Source organism: Rhinolophus sinicus, chromosome 3, assembly GCF_057876585.1.
Source record: "Rhinolophus sinicus isolate RSI-liver-muscle chromosome 3, RSI-T2T, whole genome shotgun sequence".
NCBI classification, from domain to species: Eukaryota; Metazoa; Chordata; class Mammalia; order Chiroptera; family Rhinolophidae; genus Rhinolophus; species Rhinolophus sinicus.
This window is the reverse complement of record NC_142503.1, coordinates 175130983-175150820: the sequence shown is the minus strand read 5'-3', so window position 1 is coordinate 175150820 and position 19838 is coordinate 175130983. Positions and strand designations below refer to the sequence as shown.

At 41.4% G+C, this 19838-nt stretch overlaps 1 protein-coding gene across 1 annotated transcript; it reads right to left on the bottom strand.

Annotated features, from left to right (window-relative positions):
• Positions 1 to 14460: 14460 nt before the first annotated feature.
• LOC109439724 (disintegrin and metalloproteinase domain-containing protein 21-like) lies at positions 14461 to 16599 on the bottom strand. Its single transcript, XM_019719985.3, has one exon. It carries the CDS (start codon positions 16597 to 16599, stop codon positions 14461 to 14463), a length of 2139 nt encoding a protein of 712 aa, XP_019575544.2.
• Positions 16600 to 19838: the final 3239 nt, after the last annotated feature.

Genomic DNA, 19838 nt, shown 5'->3' with positions numbered 1-19838 from the left:
TTTGCCAAAGCATGATAACTGGACTTGTAGCCTTTTTCTCTATTTACTTTTATCCAATCTCTGTTTATATCCGTATTAATCTCCTGCGCATTTGTGAGGGAATTTTTGTATTTCCTCAGGCTGTTTTAATTTGTAGTACCATAAATCTGAGTTTGTGTGGTTTTATCTTTTCAACATTGTTGCAGGAACTGAACATGGATCATGATTTTATATTGGTGCAATCATTCTTATCTCCTGCTCCTCCATTGTTGCGTTCTGCTGATTGTAGATGTTAAGCAGCCCACTCTTTGGCTACTCATCTATTTGCCACTAGAGATCCCATGCTCTGTTCCCACCTCAAAAGTCCCTACAGGTAATCCCCTAGCTGCCTCTCCAACCCTGACAAATTTTCGGTGATGGTGGTCCCTTGGTTTGGGGCTGTAACGTGCAGCCACTTGGCCTCTTATTTTGTAAGACCTCATTATCCCCAGAGCTATTAACAAACACTGATCTGTGACAGTCTGTCCCACCATCAAACTGGCCTACAAGAGGAGAGACACAACTGAACTCTTTAGAGAATGATTCTGTCTCTGAGACCAGTGCATTTTTTAAAAAAATTTATTGGTGTGACAGTGTTCAACAAAACTACATAGATTTCAAGTGTACAATTCTATAATACATCATCTATGTATTGCATTATATGTTGACTGCCCAGATTCAGCTCTCCTTCCATCACCATATATTTGCCCTCCTTTACCCTTTTTTACCATCCCCCCTTCCCTTTCCCCTCTGGTGATCACTAGACTGTTGTCTGTTTCTATGAGTTTTTGTTTCTTTGTTTGTCATCTTCCTTTGTTGCCTTCAGTTTTATATCCCACATATGAGGGAAGTCATATGGATACGGTTCTCGACTGTCTCTGACTTACTTCACTTAGCATAATAATCTCAAGATCCATCCATGTTGTCGCAAATGACAGTATTTCATCTTTTCTTATGGCAGTGTAGTATTCCATTGTGTACATATATCTTGTTTATCCAATCATCTATTCAAGAACACTTTGGTCATTTCCATGTCTTGACCACTTAAATAATGCTGCAGTGAACATTGGAGCACATATCTCTTTATGGATGAATGTTTTCAGAGTTTTTGGGTAGATACTCAGGAGAGGGATTGCTGAGGTCATATGGGAATTCTATTCTTAATTTTTTGAGGAACCTCCATACTGTTTTCCATAGTGGCTGTACAAATTTCCACCCCCACTAACAGTATATGAGGGTTCCTTTTTCTCCACAGCCTCTCCAACATGGATTATCATTTGTCTTGTTGGTGATAGCCATTCTAGAGGTGCGAGGTGATAGCTCATGGTGGTTTTGATTTGCATTTCCCTAATAGCTAGTGAAGTTGAACATTTTTTCATACATCTTTTGGCCGTTTGCACTTACACAGTGGAAGTTCATGAACGTAGTTGTGTCCGTAGTTAGTCGGACAATTCTTCCCCTAACTCTTATTGGGAGAAGTTTCTGTTCATGTCCTCTAGCCCATTTTTCAATTGGATTACTTGTCTTTTTGTTGTTGAGTTGTATTAATTGCTTATATATTCTGAGTATTAGCCCCTTATCGCAGGAGTTGTTTGCAAAAATCTCCCATTCGGTGGTTGCCTCTTTAGTTTGTCGATGGCTTCTTTTGCTGTGCAGAACCTTTTCGTTTGATATAGTCCCATTCATTTATTTTAGCTTTTACTTCCCTTGTGCTTGAAGTCAGATTCATACAATCCTCTTTGAACCCAAGGTCCATAAGTTTAGTACCTATGGCTTTCTTTTATGCAGTTTGTTTCAGGTCTTATGTTTAGGTCGTTGGTCCAATTTTGAGGTAGTTTTGGTACATGATGACAGCAGTCTAGTTTCATTCTTTGCATGTTGCTTTCGAATTTGCCTGGCACCGTTTATTGAAGAGGCTGTCTTTTTTCCATTGTATGTTTTTGGCTCCTTTTTCAAAAATGACCTGTCCATATTTATGTGGGTTTATTTCTGGGTTCTCAATTCTATTCCATTGGTCTGTGTGTCTGTTTTTCTGCCAATACCATACTGTTTTGATTATTGTTACCCTGTAGTACAAGCTGAAATCAGGGAGCGTCAGACCTCCAGCATTATTGTTTTTTCTTAGGATTGTGTTGACTATTCGGGGTCTTTTGTGATTCCATACAAATCTGATGATTTTTTTGTTCTATTTCTTTTAAAAATGCCATTGGTATTTCGATGGGGATTGCATTAAATCTGTATATTGCTTTGGGTAATATGTTCATTTTGACTATGTTGATTCTTTCAGCCCATGAACACGAAATGTCTTTCCATTTCTTTGTGTCTTCTTCAATTTCTTTTCAAAATGTCTTATAGTTTTTAGTGTATAGATCCTTCACATCCTTTGTTAGGTTTATCCCAAGGTATTTTATTGTTTTTGTTGCAATTGCAAAAGAATTTTTTTTTTTTTACTTTCTTTTTCTGAAATTTCATTGTTAGTATACAGGAATTCAATGGATTTTTGTGCATTGATATTGTGGCCAGCAATTTTACTGTATTAGCTGATTGTTTCTAATAGCTTTTTGGTGAAGTCGTTAGGGTTTTCTGTATAAAGCATCGTGTCATCTGCAAAGAGTGACAATTCAACTTCTTCATTCCAAATCAGATGCCTTTCAGTTCTTTCTCTTGCCTGATTGCTCTGGCTAAGACTTCCAATACTACGCTGAATAGGGGTGGTGCTATGGGACAACCCTGTCTTGTTCCTGAACATAGAACGAAGGACTTCAGTTTTCCACCATTAATTATGATAGTAGCTGATGGTTTGTCATATACGGCCTTCATTTGTTTATTTTATTTTATTTTATTTTTAAGGAAACTGTGTTTTTATTTTTTAATTTTTGTTGGGGAATATTGGGGGACAGTGTGTTTCTCCAGGGCCCATCAGCTCCAAGTCGTTGTCCTTCAATCTAGTTGTGGAGGGTGCAGCTCAGCTCCAAGTCCAGTCGCCGTTTTCAACGTTAGTTGTAGGGGGCGCAGCTCTCCATCGTATGTTGGAATTGAATTGGCAACTTTGTTGTTGAGAGCTCGCACTCTAAGCAAGTGAGCCATCCGGTTGCCCTATATGACCTTTATGATATTAAGGTATTTTCCTTCGATACCCATTTTATTAAGTGTTTTAATCACAAATGGATATTGTATCTTGTCAAGTGCCTTTTATGCATCTATCGATATAATCATGTAGGATTTTATCTTTTATTTTGTTTATGTGGTGTATCACATCGATCGATTTGTGTATGTTGAACCACACTTGTGTCCCTGGGATGAAGCCCACTTGATCGTGATGTATAATCCTTTTAATGTATTGCTGTATTTGATTTGCTAGCATTTTATTTAGGATTTTTTTCATGTGCGTTCATCAGAGATATTGGTGTGTAATTTTCTTTAGTTGTATTATACTTGCCAGGTGTTGGAATTAGGATAATGTTGGCCTCATAAAATAAGTTAGGCGGTATTGCCTCTTCTTGGATTTTTTGAGGAGTTTGAGGAAGACAGGTGTTAGATTGTCTTTGAACGTTTGGTGGAGTTCTCTAGTGAAGCCATGTGGTCCTGGACTTTTGCTTTTGGGAAGCTTCTGAATGACTGAATCAATTTCCTTATTGTTGATGGGTCTATTTAGATTTTCCGGTTCTTTGTGATTCAGTCTAGGAAGGTTATATATTTCTAAGACGTCTATTTCTTCTAGGTTATTGAATTTGGTAGCATACAGACCTTCAAAGTATTCTTGTATGATCTTTTGTATTTCTGTGGTATCCATGGTACTGTCTCCTCTTTCACTTCTGATTTTGTTTATTTGCGTCTTTTCTCTTTTTATCTTAGTGAGTCTAGCCAAGGGTTTGTCAACTTTATTGACCTTTACAAAGAACCAGGGCTTTGTTGCATTAATTTTTTTCTGTTGTCTCATTGTTCTCTGTTTCATTTACTTCTGCTCTGATTTTTATTATTTCCTTCCTTCTGCTGACTTTGGGTTTCATTTGTTCTTCTTTTTCTAGTTCTTTAAGGTGTAATGTTAGGTTGTTTATCTGGGATTTTTCTGGTTTGTTGAGAGAGGCCAGTATAGGTATAAATTTCCCTGTTATTACTGCTTTCGCTGCATACCAATAATTTTGGTAGGATGTATTTTTATCCTCGTTTGTTTTTATGTAACTTTTTGCCTCTCTCTTATTTCTTCTTTGACCCAGTTTTCAAAAGCATGTTGTTTAATATCCATATATTTGTGTTTTTTCCTGTTTTCTTTTCGCAGTTGGTATTCAATTTCAAAGCCTTGTGATCAGAGAATATGCTTGTATGATTTCAATCTTCTTTAATTTGCTAAGTCTTGTTTTATGTCCCAATATATGGTCTATCCTTGAGAATGTTCCATGTACACTAGAAAAAAATGTATAGCCAACATTCTAGGATGATGTGCTCTTTAAATGTTAGTTATGTCCACGTTGTATAATGTGTCGTTTAGGGCTGATATTTCCTCATTTATTTTCTGTTTGGATGACCTATTCATAGCTGACAGTGATGTATTTAGGTCCCCTACTATAATTGTGTTTTGGTCAATTCCACAATTTAGTTCTGTTAGTGGTTACTTTGTATATTTCGGTGCTGCCTGATTGGGGGAATATATATTGACGAGTGTTATGCCTTCTTGTTGTATTGTCCCTTTTATCATTATGAAATGTCTATCTTTGTCTCTTGTAACCTTTTTTATCCTGAAGTCTGTTTCATCTGATAGAAGTATGGCTAAACCTTCATTTCCCTGGATATTATTTGCTTGGAGTATTAATTTCCACCATTTCACTTTGAGTCTATATTTGTTCTTATAGCTGAGATTCATCTGTTAGAGACAGTATATGGTTGGGTATTGTGTTTTGATTCAACCTGCTATCTGTGCATTTTTATTGGTGAATACAATCCATTTACATTTAGGGTGATTATTGATATATGAGGATTTCCTATCATTCTATTACTGGTTTTCTGGTGGCTAGGTGTCTCCATTGTTTCTTTGCCTTTTTGTTGCTCTCTGTTATTTCAGTGTGGTGGTACTCTATGCTTTTTCCCTCTGTTTCTTCTTTTTTTACGTTATATATCTCAGTTCTGGATTTTTTTTGAGTGGTTACCATTAAGTTTATGTAAAAGAAAGTTTCATATTTACAGTAGTGCTTTTTCTTCAGCATGTTTCTTCTCTCCATTCCCCATTTGCAGGTTCAGACCTTTACTCTCTCCCCATTTATGTTTTTGTTGTCTCCAGTTATACCTACTTAGACCCTGAGTTGATTTCTGGGTTGCAGTAGCAAGTTGTCTTTTTCCTTTTTTTCTCTCTTTTTAAAATATTATTTTCTTCTTTACCCTTTATGTTATGTTTAAGTGTATAGTGTCCTAGTTTGTGTAGGGGTTGTCATTTCCTGCTTCTGTCTGTCTGCTCGTAATACTACTCCTGGTTTTGTATTCTTTTGATTTTTTGTTTCAGGTCAAATAGCCTCCTTCAGTATTTCTTGTAATGCCGGTCATGTGTCAGAAAATTTCCTCAGTTCTGTATGTCTGGAAAGGTCCTTGTTCCTCCTTCATATCTAAAGGATATCTTTGCTGGATATATTATTTGTGGCTCATAATTTCTCTGTTTCAATAGTTTGAATATTTAATTCCTGTCCCTCCTGGCCTGTTGAGTTTCTGCTGATGATTCTGATGATTCTGATGATTCTGATGATAAGGGTTTCCTTTGTAGGTTACCGTCTTCTTTTCCCTGGCTGTCTTGAGAATTCTTTGTCATTAATTTTTGATAGCTTCAATACAATGTACCTTGGAGATGGCTTCTAGGGATTGAGGTAATTAGGTGTTCTATTTGCTGCTTGAATTCCAGGATGCAGTTCTTTCCACAAGTTTGGGAAGCTCTCTTTGACTATGTGTTTGAATATACTCTCTGTTCTCTTCTCCATTTCTTCTCCTTGCTGTATGCCCATTATTCTTATGTTGCTCTTTCTGATGGAGTCAGAAAGTTGTTGTAGAGTTCTTCCATTTCTTTGAACTCTCAAGTTTCTCTCTTCTTCCATCCGTGTCATTTCCAGATTTCTGTCTTAGATATCACTAATTCTTTGCTCCATCCGGTCAGCTCTACTACCTAAGCTGGCTCTTTCCTTCTTCATTTCTTTTATTGAGTTCTTCATCTCCAGAATTTTTATTTGGTTCCTTTTTAAAATTTCAGATCTGTTTGGTAAAATGTTCATTCTGTTCTTTGATTGTGTTTCTGAGTTCATTAAACTGCCTACCTGTGTTTTCTTGCATCTCGTTCAGTTTTTTTAGAACTGCAATCTTGAATTCTCTGTCATTTAAGTCACATATTTCTATATCTGTAAGTTCAATTTCTGGAGAGTTTTCATTTTGTTTTTGAGCTGTGTTGATACCTTGGTAATTCATGGCAACTAATGACTCTTTTCTCTTCCTGGGAATCTACAGGAGTGGGTTCTGCAGTAGGTTGATATAAAGAGGTATTTCTTTTGCTTTCCAGTATGTGTTGCTGGAATGGTTCATTTTCTCTCCCACTGCAGCCTTTAATTTTCTCTCATGCTGTAGCGTTATATTTTCTTTTGCAGTGTTCCGGCTTCTCACGCAATGTGCGGTTCCCTGGAAGGTAGGCGAGTTCTCCTCTGTGAGCAGGTCCCCTCAGTTTCAGGGTACGGCCACCATGGGAGCATGTAGAGGGCGATAGAGTTCCGAGCTTCTGAAGTCCCAGTGCCACCTCTGCAGCCCGATGCGGAGCCTGTGTATCTCAGTGGCTCTGGTTGCCCCAGCGGGGATCTGGCCTGAAAGGTGGGGGTGGATGGGCTGTGAGAGGGGGGCTGGTGCATTTGTGTCTCTGAGCAATGGCTACTACCAGCCCACAGTTGTCTTGCCCTTACAGTTCCTTCCCTTTCGCCGGGATTAGTTGCGCTGTGAGTCTGTGGCTGCGGGATTGACACTGCAGTTCCCAGGGCTCTAGATATTCTGTTCTTTAATCTGACACTGCTACCGTTTCTTCAGGAGACCGCTTCTAACACTGGGAGGGTGGGGGAAGGCAACCAGGATCCATGTCTTTGTTTTCTGTTTTCAGCGTGGCAGTGAGGGCATAAACCACAGTTCTCTCCCGAGGTCTCTGCCCCAAACGCTGGCTTCAGCCATATTATATGCTGATCCCTCAGGCAGGACTGTGCTACAGGGAGTGCGCCTGCAGCCTGGATTCTTCTCTTATCCGAGAGCACAGTGAGCTCCAGTCTGTATCCTGTGGCCCCGTGGCTGGTGTCTCTGCACTTCCCCATTCCCTCTTGCCCCGCTTGCCGGACTTGCACCCTTCAGGTGATTGCATATGGGGTTCGCTCAGGTGTCCTTGTGTGTTGCGCAGGGAATCCTTTGTGGAATTATAGCTGTTCAATTTGGTGTAGCTTCCCGGGGAGATTTCAAGAAGCACTCCTCACACTGTCATCTCCTTGATCCTCTATCCAGTTGCCTCTTGATGGACACTTAAATTGCTTCCACGTCTTGGCTATTGTAAATAGTGCTGCAGTGAACATAGGGGTACACATATCACACATATCTTTTCAAATTAGTGATTTGGATTTCTTCAGCTAAACACCCAGAGGTAGAATTGCTGGATCATAAGGCAGTTCTATTTTTCATGTTTTGAGGAACTTCCAAACTGACAAACAGCACTTTTGGGTCATTGTGTTTCCATTTTCATCTGTCTCAATGTATCTTGATTTCTTTGATCTCACTGTTAAGCCATTCATTGTTTACTATCATGTCATGTAGGCTTCATGATTTGTGTTTTTCAATTTTCTTTTTTCTAGTTGATTTCTCGTTTTATACTGTTATGATCAGAGAAGATCCTTGATGGGATTTCAGTCTTCTTAAATGTATCGAGATTTGTTTCGTTTCTCGTTTTCTACTGTTATAATCAGAGGAGATACTTGATGGGATTTCAGCCTTCTTAAATGTATTGAGATTTGTTTTGTGGCTTAACATGCGGTCTGTCCTTGAAAACGTTCCATGTGCATCTGAAAGTAATGTATATTCTTCTGCTTTTGGGTAAAATATTCTAAAAATATTAATTATCGATGTGGGCCTCCTTGGGTTCATCTTCTTTGGGACTCTCTGTACTTCCTGGACTTGTATATCTAGTTCCTTCACCAGGTTAAGGAACTTTTCAGTCACTACTTCTTTAAATACATTCTCAATCCCTCGTTCTCTCTTTCTTCTGTTTCTGGTACCCCTATGATTTGAATGTTATTACACTTGATGTTGTCTCAGAGTTCCCTTAAACTATCCTCAATTCCTTTGCATTCTCTTTTATTTTATTTATTTATTTATTTATTTGGGGGGGCAGACAGGGCTTTATTGGGGAACAGTGTGTACTTCCGGGACTTTTCCAAGTGAAGTTGTTGTCGTTTCAATCTTAGTTGTGGAGGGCGCAGCTCAGCTCCAGGTCCAGTTGCCTTTGTTAGTTGCAGGGGGCGCAGCCCACCATCCCTTACGGGAGTCGAACCGGCAACCTTGTGGTTGAGAGCCCGCACTCCAACCAACTGAGCCATGTGGCCACCTGGGAGCGGAGCGGAAGCTCATTGACTTCAATGTCGTTGCAGAGGGCGCAGCTCGCTGGCCCACGTGGGAATCGAACCGGCACCCCTGTTGCCCCAAGCTCATGCTCTAACCAACTGAGCCACCCGTCCTCCCCTCTCTTTTCTTTTTGATGTTCTTATTGGGTGTTTTCTGATTTGTGTTCCAAATGAATGATTCGATCCTCTGCTTCATGTAATCTGCTGTTGATTCCTTCTATTGTAGCTTTCGTTTCACTGATGGTATTCATTTCTGATTCTTTTTTATGGTTTCTGTGTCCCTTTATATGCTGACGGTCTCTAGTTGAAGTTCTCAGTAATATCTTTGAGCATCCTTATAACCAGTGTTTTGAACTCTATTTCTGGGTGGTTGGTTGCCTCCATTTCGTTTAGTTCTACTTCTGGAGTTTTCTGCTGTACTTTCATTTGGGACGTGTTTCTGTTTCTTCTCATTTTGGCTGCCTCTGTGTTTGTTTCTATGTATTAGGTAGATCTGCTAGGTCTCCCAGTCTTGCCAGGGTGGCCTTATGTAGTCGGTAGGTTGTCCAGTAGAGCTCAGTGACACAGTTTCCCTGATCACCTGAGCCAGGTGCTCCAGGAGTGTCCCATGTGTTGGTTGTGTGTGCCCTCCTGTTGTAGTTGATCCTTGATTGATGTTGGCGTGTCAGTGGGTGGGATTGACCCTCAGGGTGACTGGCTGTGTGGATTGGCCACAGTCAAATCGTATGAGCTCCTATGCGGGTCTGACCCCATGGAGCATGATTCACCCCAGGCGGGCTCTGGTGCTTTCCAGACCAGCTTTGGGTGTGCCACTTGTGGGGCTAATTGGGTGGTGCTCTGTTGTGGTTTGAAGCTGGCCACTGAGTGTGTTGGTTCTGGGGACTCTTGGGAGGGTCTCTGGAGCAGGACAATTTTTGCTGCTGTCTGTGACCAGCCTGGGGCTACCTGGTAGGAGCTACAAAGCAATTCGAGGTTGGTAGCTTCCTTTGCTGGACCTGGAGGTGCATTGGAGAGGTCATGCTGTGAACCAGATCTGGCTGCTATTAGTACCTAGCCTGTGGCAGCTCACCAAAAGTAACAGGGCACCCTGAGGCCTGACCTAACCCTGCCATCAACCCTGACCTACAAAGACAGCCACCACTGAGGCTCCAATGATGACTGCTTTCCTCTGACTGACTACTCATGTATTTCGTGTGCTTGAGTGAAGACATTGTCCTCTAGGACCTCCAGAGACACAGGGTCAGCAGTGTTTTCTCTGGCCTTTGTAATAAATCTGTTGTAACTTGCCCGCTTCCCTGAATATCCTGACCCTCAAATTTACTTGTCTGCCAAAGTAGTTCTAGCATCTCCACCTCAATTATTGTTGTCCGTCAGCATTTCAAATCTTAAAAGATGCAATAATTCCAGTAGCACATTAGGATAAGCTCTGGGCATCTTTGCAATGATGTTAAATCCTGAGCACCTCTGTATGAAAAAGCTTCCCGCTGTATAATCTTATATTCTATTTCTCCTGATACAGTATCCCAGGATCAATTCCTACACATGTTCTCTTAGCTTGTGATGGCATTTATTAGGCAGCTCCCAAAGCTCTCTTGACCAGTGATCCAGTTACTCTCCTACTAATAATGGTACTAACCCTAGTTAGTGGTCTAGATGCAATGAGGGGAAGTTAAGAACAGATCTTCAGGAAGATAAGCATAATCTTTGGTGAAACAGGGTCTCCAGGTCATGAGAGGCTTCTGTCTTTTAGCAAAGGGTAAGAAACAAGTTCTGGTGGTCCAAGGTGTTCACGAGAATCTCAGAATTCAATTTTTTAAGTGCATCCACTCAACTGTCCTCATCCAAAATCTCAGGATAGCACTTCTTCCCTAATAGGACCTCTGATTTTTACATAGGAAACATACTAGAGCTCTGAATTCAGCAATCGTTATAATCTTGCATATTTATGAGAAATCTTGGGTATTATTTTCAACACGGTCTATAGGATGAGATTCTCTTCAAACGGTGTCACAGAGATCTTATGACTTTCACACCATGCCTGAGTTATTTGACCCGAACCTCTCATTTTCTTTCTTCATGTCTTCTTCACCAGTTAACTAACTTCATCATTCTCATATTCCTAATTCAAGTACGAGAGCTATTGTATAAGCCAGGGCAGCACTTCTATGTGTACCTCATCCTAACACACCACAAGTGAGTCTTAGCTTCTGATGCTGCAGCGAATCTTCTGGCTGCACTATGAGTCCTAGTTGCCATCTGACAATTCACTGACCCAGTTCTAGAGTCTCACATCCTATGGATCTGCCTTTTAAGGATCACTTCTGGTCCCAACGGTCCCTGACCCTGAGGCCCTGAGACAGGATTTATCTGTGACGAGTTTATTTGGGATACAATTCCAAGATGTGAGTGCATGGTGATGAAGTAGGAAACCGAGACTGGAAATGGTTAAAAGCAAAGCAGGTATAGATTCATGGGTAAGTGACCATGTGAGGAACCAGGATTCAATTCTAATGTGGCCTGAGAGACACTGTCAGATACCTCAGAATTGTCCCCTGAGGACAGAGGAAGCTGTGAGATGTATTCACAAAACACATCTTGTTGGTTAAGAGTTGCTTCCAGATGTATTCACTCCGTCTTGCTCCCAGCCTGTTCCATGAGTGGACCAAACACACTCCTATAAAGTAGAAAGCCATTAGTGTTGGTAGGAATTGTCACCCTTACAACAGAAGATATATTTGCATTTAATCCTTACCCCAGCATCTGTTTTCTAGGGAACCTGGGTTCAGTAGATGCCGATGGTTCACCCTACACCCCCCTGTCCAACCTGAGTTCACTGGCAGCTGTAATAGACAGTGTCCATTCCTACTTCAAGTGTTGAATCTCCCTTCTTTTCCTGACAGCTTTCTCCTTCCCCAAGGAGGAATACTCCGAGTTGGGTTCTCAGAAATTCTTAGAGTCCACAGGGGATGACCCCAGTAGCTCACAGGGGAACCTTGCTCATTAATATGCTCTTGTATGTGCTTCCAAAATAAACTAATCCCACTTAAATCCTGGAGTCAGTATCTGCTTTTTGGGGAATCCAGATTAAGACAGTACGTAAGACTATGTTTGTCATAAGGGGCTTAATCCTACAAAATTACAAAAAATATAAAACCCAGTATCAAAGAATATTAGATTGATATATTTGACTATAATCAAATATAACTTAATGAAAAAAAAGCCAAACAAATTTCAAAAGAGAATCAATAAATTGGAGCAGCTGCCTTTTGTCTCCACACGGACATATACACTTAAAACACGTGGATCTCAGGTAAACTGGGATCTTTGTCCCAGTTTAATCAGATTGTGTTCTTGATTCCCGTTTCCCTGTTTCTATGGCTCCACTAGACATCCTTTTCTTCTTTCTGTCCCTTGCTGGTACATTGTGAGACTCCTCATCTATTCGTAGAGTGCCTCAAAGGGATGTCCATATAGTGACAGGAGCACACACGTAGAACACATAACATTTCACAAGGAAATGCTTTTCCAAAGATATGATGTTTGAGCTCTATTGAGAGTAAAATTGGAATTTTCTACGGCAGGGGTGGAGTGGGTGTGGGGGAGGGTGGTAAATGTAGTCACACAACCGCCTAGCCAACTGTCCCCCCGTGTCTTTCCTTAAGGAAAGAAGAGTCTGTGAGACTGTGCCTTTCTGGGACTCTGTTCCATCCTTGTGTTTACACCTTATGTCTCTCTGTCTGGTCCCCAAAAGATGGTTTGCAGCCAAAGACAGGTAAGATAGCTCACGGAAGATACAACCTAAGCCAGGCGGAACCGAGTGGGGACCCCCAATGAGCTGCCTTAGAAAAATATGGGAAGGAGCCTTGCCTCCCCTTCCCCCTGCCTGGGAAAAGCTGTTGCTGGCTCTGGCTTTTCCCTTACACATGTTTGTGAGAGAAGTCATGAGGAAAACAAAGATCAGTTCTCTCCACTTGTCTCAATGGAGCTGTTACAATAGGAGAGACTTGACCCTGAGAGGGTACATACCTTAGGTAAGACATCATGGGACCTTGTGCTCCGGCTGTTTACAGACAAACGGTGATTGGAATAAACATTTTTCTGCTATGATGTATGAGTCTCACAGACCGTGTAAGAAACAATGTTACTTTCTTGTATTTGTATATCTATCAATAAAAACCTTCAGTCGGCCTTATTCTGGGCTCCAGTCCTCTGAGACTGAGAGACCCCTGGCCTTCTGAGAGATTTAACTGCATTAAGTCTCTGTTTGTTTTTTTCTTAAAAACTTAACCCAAACCGCCCCTTCTCGCACCCTCACTGCCCGCGTTGCGCTGGATGCGACAGGTAAACAGCGTTTTGGGAATAGGAATTGCCTGTACAGATGTGTAGTTGCAAGACACAGCAAGTATAGTCAAAACAGAAAATAGCCAGAGGATGCAAAGTGTGCAAAGCATAATGGAAAATGTATCAAAAATGTTGCTTGACTCAGTTTACAAAGGGTGGTGTTCAGAAATTATGTGGACCATATAGAGAGGTTATCTGGTTAGATACGTGTTTTCAAGAGACACGATTTCCAAAAACACTGAGAATAGACTGAGGAGAAGACAAACTGGGGACACAGAGACTGACGAAGGGGAAGTACCAAATGGAGCATTATAAATACACATGTTTTAAGGTTTCAGTGTTCAATTTTGAGCAATAGCTGTGATAGTTTTAAAAACAGGAGGAAGGTTTATTTTCACTTTTCCTAATAAATTTCATGCAATTAATAATTCATTTATATTAATTCATTGAAATATTTTTGTGTATTAGGCAATGTTCTCGGTATTGGATACAACAGTGAGCACAACAGATAAAAAGAACTCTGCCCTTAGGGGGGGAGTATATTCTGGTATTCAAAGAAAATACTCCAAGAGGATATCCAAACGGCCAAATTAAGGCAAATAGAGCACACAAACCTGGCTAGAAAGCACAGAGGGAACAGGGTCAGGAGTTTTCATTAAACAAACATCAGTTTGGTTACATCTTGACGGGAAGTTCTCTCTTTTTTTTTACTTTTCTTTTTCTTTTTTTTGGTTACCAAAGAAACCCAAGAGGTTCGTTGGGACAAGCAATATTATCATCTTCCTTTTCAGGATGTTAGAAAATTTAATTTTCCCATCTTCCTTACATCTTTTGATAGCAGTAGACGATGTCACTGCAGGGAATCCCATCCCGCACATATCCGTCTTCTGGGCACTGATGAGATGTCCCATTGCACCACTCTGGAAGGTCATGTTCATGACCTGATGTCTACAGAGTTCCCCCGGTAGCATGAACTTGCAGTCTTGGTTTGTTCTATGCTTATCATTGGGAAGATACTTCCATGATTCCAAATTCCAATCCCAATCAAAATAAGTACCCAACTGCTGATAAATGGAATCCACTATGGGGACAAGAAATGTATCGTCTGCACCTTTGAGAAGTTACTCTGGGAGTAAGTAAAGAGAGGCCAGACTCACCCTGGGAACTCCTCATATGTCCGTCTCCTGCCTTTCCCATGAGTCCCATCTGCGCTCAAGAAACACAAGGAGGACTAATTCAGAGGGAAAATGGAGCTTTATTTGCCGCTTACGACAATGAACAGAAGTTGGGAAGATGTTAGGAATTACTTTTGCTTGATGGCAATGTTTGTCATACTGACAAAAGGAAGGTCTGTTAATTTTTCTGTAAACTGTCAGAAATGTGCTCAGTTTCACCCATGTCAGATTTCTACCTCCAAGAAACTAAAAGTTAATAATGCATAGGACATTAAATTAGAAGCATTTTCTTAGTCTGAAGGGTGAGCCTTGGTCTCCTAGAGAGCAAAATGTTTTTGAAGGTACATAAATGCAGTTGTCAACAGCAAAAGAAAAATAGACAAACTGAGAATTATAACTAGTGGAAAGAAAACTCCTCTTCTGGCAGGTGCTGGGCCACTGTCAATGCTACCTCCATAGCCTCTGTTTAGGCAGTAGGGCGGGGACCACCCATAGCCACAGTGGCAGTGATGTTTATTATTGCAGACCCCCTTCATGTTGCAGGTCTCAGGCAGGCAGACTTGTGACAGAAGAGAGAGACTGACACATTTCTTGTGTATGCAGATCTTTCTTGAACCACACACAGTGCCATCTTTCACTTCACCAACCTGAGGTGTGTGCATCCCTAAATGGTACCCGATTCCCCAGCAGGAGACACCATTGATGTGAGTGTGCTGCAAAGCAGAGTGATCTCTCAGGTGGGGAATGTCTCCCACATTCTCACACTGAACTCTCCCACAAAAGGTATCTGAGGTATTGCATTTTAGGTATGCCGTGCCATTTATACCACAGTGGCCAAAACGGTTTCCCTGGGAGTTGATTTCTTTATAGCAATTCTGAGATGCACTCCTTGCACCTTCACCAAAAATCTCCCTGCACTGTTCGTCATGGTCATTACACCTCTTTTGATAGCAGTAGGCATTGTCACTGCAGGGAATCCCATCCTGCACATATCCATCTTCTGGGCACTGATGGGATGTCCCATTACACCACTCTGGAAGGTCACATTCATTGACCTGATGTCTACAGAGTTCCCCCGACGGCATGAACTTGCAGTCTCTGCAACAAAGCCCAAAAGCACAGGCAGCCCCAGGCCTCAGAGTGCAACTCAACAGACAGCAGGGATCTTGTTCACACTGCTTTGTAGATCCACAGTCACATTCCTCTTCCCCTTCAACCACACCATTCCCACAGCGCTTCAGCGTAAGGACTTCCCCGAGACTGGGAGGAGTGTGCAGACACCACCCCTGGTTTAAAGTGGTCTTTGTAAAATCTGCATAACTACAGTTAGTGAAGCTGTCTGCTGGCACTCTGACAGCATTCATGATGCAACCCCTTTGCCCACACAAACAGAATTCTTCATCATGCCTCATCCCCAAAGTGTGACCTAACTCATGGGCCACGGTGAGGGCAAAAAGAGACCAGGGGTCTCCTTGGAAATTGTTAACTCCACAATCAATAGGCGGACGACATATTCCGGCAACATAGGCTATCCCAAGTGTACTTATAAGTGGATTTTTAATGAAAATATGTGCAGCGTCATACTGTAGCCGGGAAAGACTGATGTGTTTCCACTGAGCAAAATCCTCCAGAACCTGCTCTATGCTAATCATTTGGAAAACATTTCCGTGATTCCAAATCTCCACCCCAATCAAAATCACGTAAGTGCCCAACTGCTGATAAATGGAATCCACGATGTTGACAACAAGAACTACATCCTCCTGCACCATTGAGAAGTTACTTTGGGAGTAAGTGAAGAAATTTTGATCTACCACGACAACCAGCTCCAGAAACCATGAGTGGGTCCACCGGTTATCAGTAGAATTTTGTCTCAGAGTCATTTCCTTAGCTTCTTCAAATTGTAACTGCTGGCGTGCTATTTCCTTCTTTGTTAAGCCACATCTAATAGGTGGGAATTGTGTCTCACTGGTGTTGATCTTATAAACCCAGTGTTCAAATGTAGTAGAGTGCGTGATGGGCTCGATTTCATAAGCAAGGTCATTTATTTGTAGCATTCCTCGAAAGCCCCCAGAACAGGTACTGAGGGCAACCAGGGACTCGGGGACCCCCTCCACATAACCATGATAGAAGCAGTCGTCAGGAACAAAAGCCTGATCCTCATGGAGGGCACGCTGGTCCGTGTAGGTGAACACCGAGAGGTGTCTGGAGACCAAGAGCTTCTTGACTCTCAAGTGGACAATATGTCTCCATCCCCCAAACTGAATGCTGTAGGAGAGGCAGCCTGGAGCCTTTGCACCTCTGCCCCTGCTGGTCACCTTCAAGGGGATCACCACTTCTGGGGAGCTGAGGTGTTGGGAGGGCCTAGCCAGGGAGAGGCCAGAAGGGGGCAGAGACACCCCAAGCCAGAGCAGCAGGAGAACAAGTTTCACTGACACTCGGGCCTCACCAACTACCATTATGGAGTCATCTATCCAGAGCAAAAGAGTGGGAGGCACTGCTGTTCTGACCCCTCCTTCTGAGCTGCTCATTGTGTAGATCTGACCTTTTAGGAGCTGAGTCCTGGCAGAACTGTCCATTAGAGCTGCGGTGCTGAAATTGAAAATAAAAAGAAGGGTGGGGAAGGTGGTGGGATTGGGTGAGGAAAGTGGGAGAGGGAAAGAAGTTAGTGGAGAAAAAGTGATTTTGAGTCACGATAGTGCTTTGGATTTGCTTTCACTAGATGGGGGTGGGAAGTTAGAGGGTTAAAGATAAGACAGCATTGGTCATATGTCGATAATTATTGAACTTGGATGATAGGTACTTGGATTTTCATTTAATCTGGGAAGGCTTGCATTAGGAGATATGAAAATGAAGATGCCTGACCCACTACCAATAATCTGGACACTGAATCCATTCCTAGTCAATACTTCCTTTACCCTGATTCACATTCCTCTATATCATACTTCTTTATGGAGCTTTCTATACCTACTTACCTTATGGAACTTGAGCTTCAACAGAATTTACTGCTTTTCCTAAAGTTCACCCAATTCTCAGAAACCCTGTGTACCTCTCGGTCCAGAGGCGGGGTTCCCATTCTTCACAGCCCACGAAGTCGTTTCCGAATCATTTATCCTGCTACATTTGACTGCGCTGATTTTCAAGCTTTCTTTCTCAGTCTTCCACTAACCACTCCCCCTCATTCTTCTATAAACTGAAAAGCCTTTGACACCTGACTGAGAGACTTATTCTTCACCGAATGTCCTACCTTTATCATGAAAACTGCTAAGAAGCATATCAACAACTCATCTGAAAACCAGAGGGGTTTTCATCATTTTTTAAACCTGTCCAATTCATCTTCAATGCACTTTAGATTACCCACCCACAGTTATAATATATACCTTTTTCATCACCAAACCAAACCAAACAAAACCATTTCTTACATCCTAAGCAATTGACCAGTCATGTTAATCCTTCCAGTTTCCCTTACTCTTGCTATGCCTATTTCTGAAACTCAAAGAACCCAAATACTTTTTTGTCTTTCATTATCTTCTATTTCTCTGAATCTCATGCCCCTGTCTTCAATTCCATTCCATTTGAGACTGGGCAATCTGGTTTTTTCACTTAAACCACCTTATGCCAAAACCTTTAGCTCCCTAAAGCTCAACTATAACACTAATTTGCAAGACAAATAAACCAGCAAACAAAACTGGATTAATTCTGCCACATACTTTTCCCACTTCTACATCATAACTACCATACACCGCTTTGGTGGTGGGGGTGGGGGCGGGGCAGCAGAATCTCCAAACAGTGTGTCTGTGAAAATCTTAAAAAGTCACGAACAATCGGAACTGGCAAGGTTTATGTTGGCTCCCCATCCTGAGGGACGGAGGCAGGAAGTCAGCTGATATTTCAAACGCTCCTATGTCTTACTGCTCTTCATTCATTATCCTGGACATTACACAGCCCTAATATTCTGAATTCCTCATTTATAGTGCCAGTACATTCTGGTTGCCTTTCAATCTCAAAGTCAAGTAGTTAACCAAATAGACTTCGTCTTTTCCTTTCTAATGTACAGCATTCAAGTTTATAATTTACCCTAGATTTGCTATGTGGGTGCTGGGAGGTGGAGAGGACTTATTTCAGATATACTGAGTTAACCCGCCTAGAGAGCGTGGATCTATCTGAGCACATTCCATTGCTAATGGATAGGCACTTTATTCCAGGTGCAAGTAGCTTACAAGAGAAAAGCAAAGTTCATAGACAAATTGAACTATGTAAAAACGTCCAAGGACAGAGATCTCTAAATTGGGTAAAATCCTAACTTCTTGATTTACTCTCTGTATCTCTTTTGCTATGTTTGCTACGTATCATGGAGTGAGAGTTGTGGATGAGAGGGTGGAAAGTTGAAAGGGCTAATAAAAATAGCCCTTTATGATAAGCTATATAAATGATGTTTTCTTAGAGCTCATGTTGAGAGTAGGCAAGAACAGGAAAATGCTTCAAAGAATCTTTGAACCACACTCTTTGCCTTCATTATATTATTCCTAGGATCCCAGAGACCCAAATTCCTAAAGGAACATCAGCCTACTGTCAACATTATAAAATGGTGCCATTAAAAATCCATATGCTCTAACATTATTGCAATCTTGAAGTAGACAACATCCCTCCTCCATATGTTTTATCAACTCTTCCTTCTTTCCTCACAGCTATTTCAAATTCCTCAAGACCTCTACATACCCCATCTCTCCTCTTATTCTATCATGCTCAAATGTACTATTTTCCCATCTGTCTCTCACTAATATTGACTCATTAGCAAGTCATGAAATCTGTTTAATGGATCATGAACTGCATATTTTTCTTTAAGGAAATCAAATAAAAATATCACAGGTCATTCCTACAAATTCCTTAGCAATTCTTACCCATATAGTTTCAAACTGGGGGGCCGGGGGGGTGGCGGCGATGGTATTTGTGTGTGTGTGGGCACTGGGGCACAATATAAAATGGATTTCTTATCCTGGAACATGGTAAAAAACCTATATCAATAAGTGATGGCAAATTCCAAGACAAAATGATTTCTAGGATTTTCACCATTGCAAACCTATCTGAATTCATCCCAATTTCTACCTCTCCTCTACCCCAGTCCACATCCCGGTTTCACTGGAAAAGTGATCCCCAGATTCAGGCTGTATCTCCTCATATTATGTTCCTAGATCACATCTCCTACCTACTAGAGGACTGATCCTGTCAATTTTCCCTATTCTCAACTCTGTTTTCTCCTATTTTACCTGTTCTTAACTGGCAATTAGGGTAAGCAGTTCATTCTGGTTTGTCCAGGACTGTACTGCTTCCTGGTTTTTAAACTGCAAGTCTTGTATCCCAGCAACCCCTTCAGTTCTTAGTGGTTACCAGAGGGTAAAGGGGAGGGGCAGATGAGGGTCAACGGGGTCAAATGTATGGTGATGGAAGGAGAACTGACTGGGTGGTGAACATGCAATGTGGTACATACAGGTGATGTATTACAGAATTGTACACTTGGAACCTATGTAACTTTACTAACCATTGTCACCCCAATAAACTTTAATTAAAAAAAAAAATTGGAACAGTTAGTCACCCTACCTGCGACAACTTATCGCACACATACTCAAGTCTGTCCCATCTTTAAAAAGGAAAACAAAACAAATATTAAGGAACTTCACATTATTCAACATACTATTCT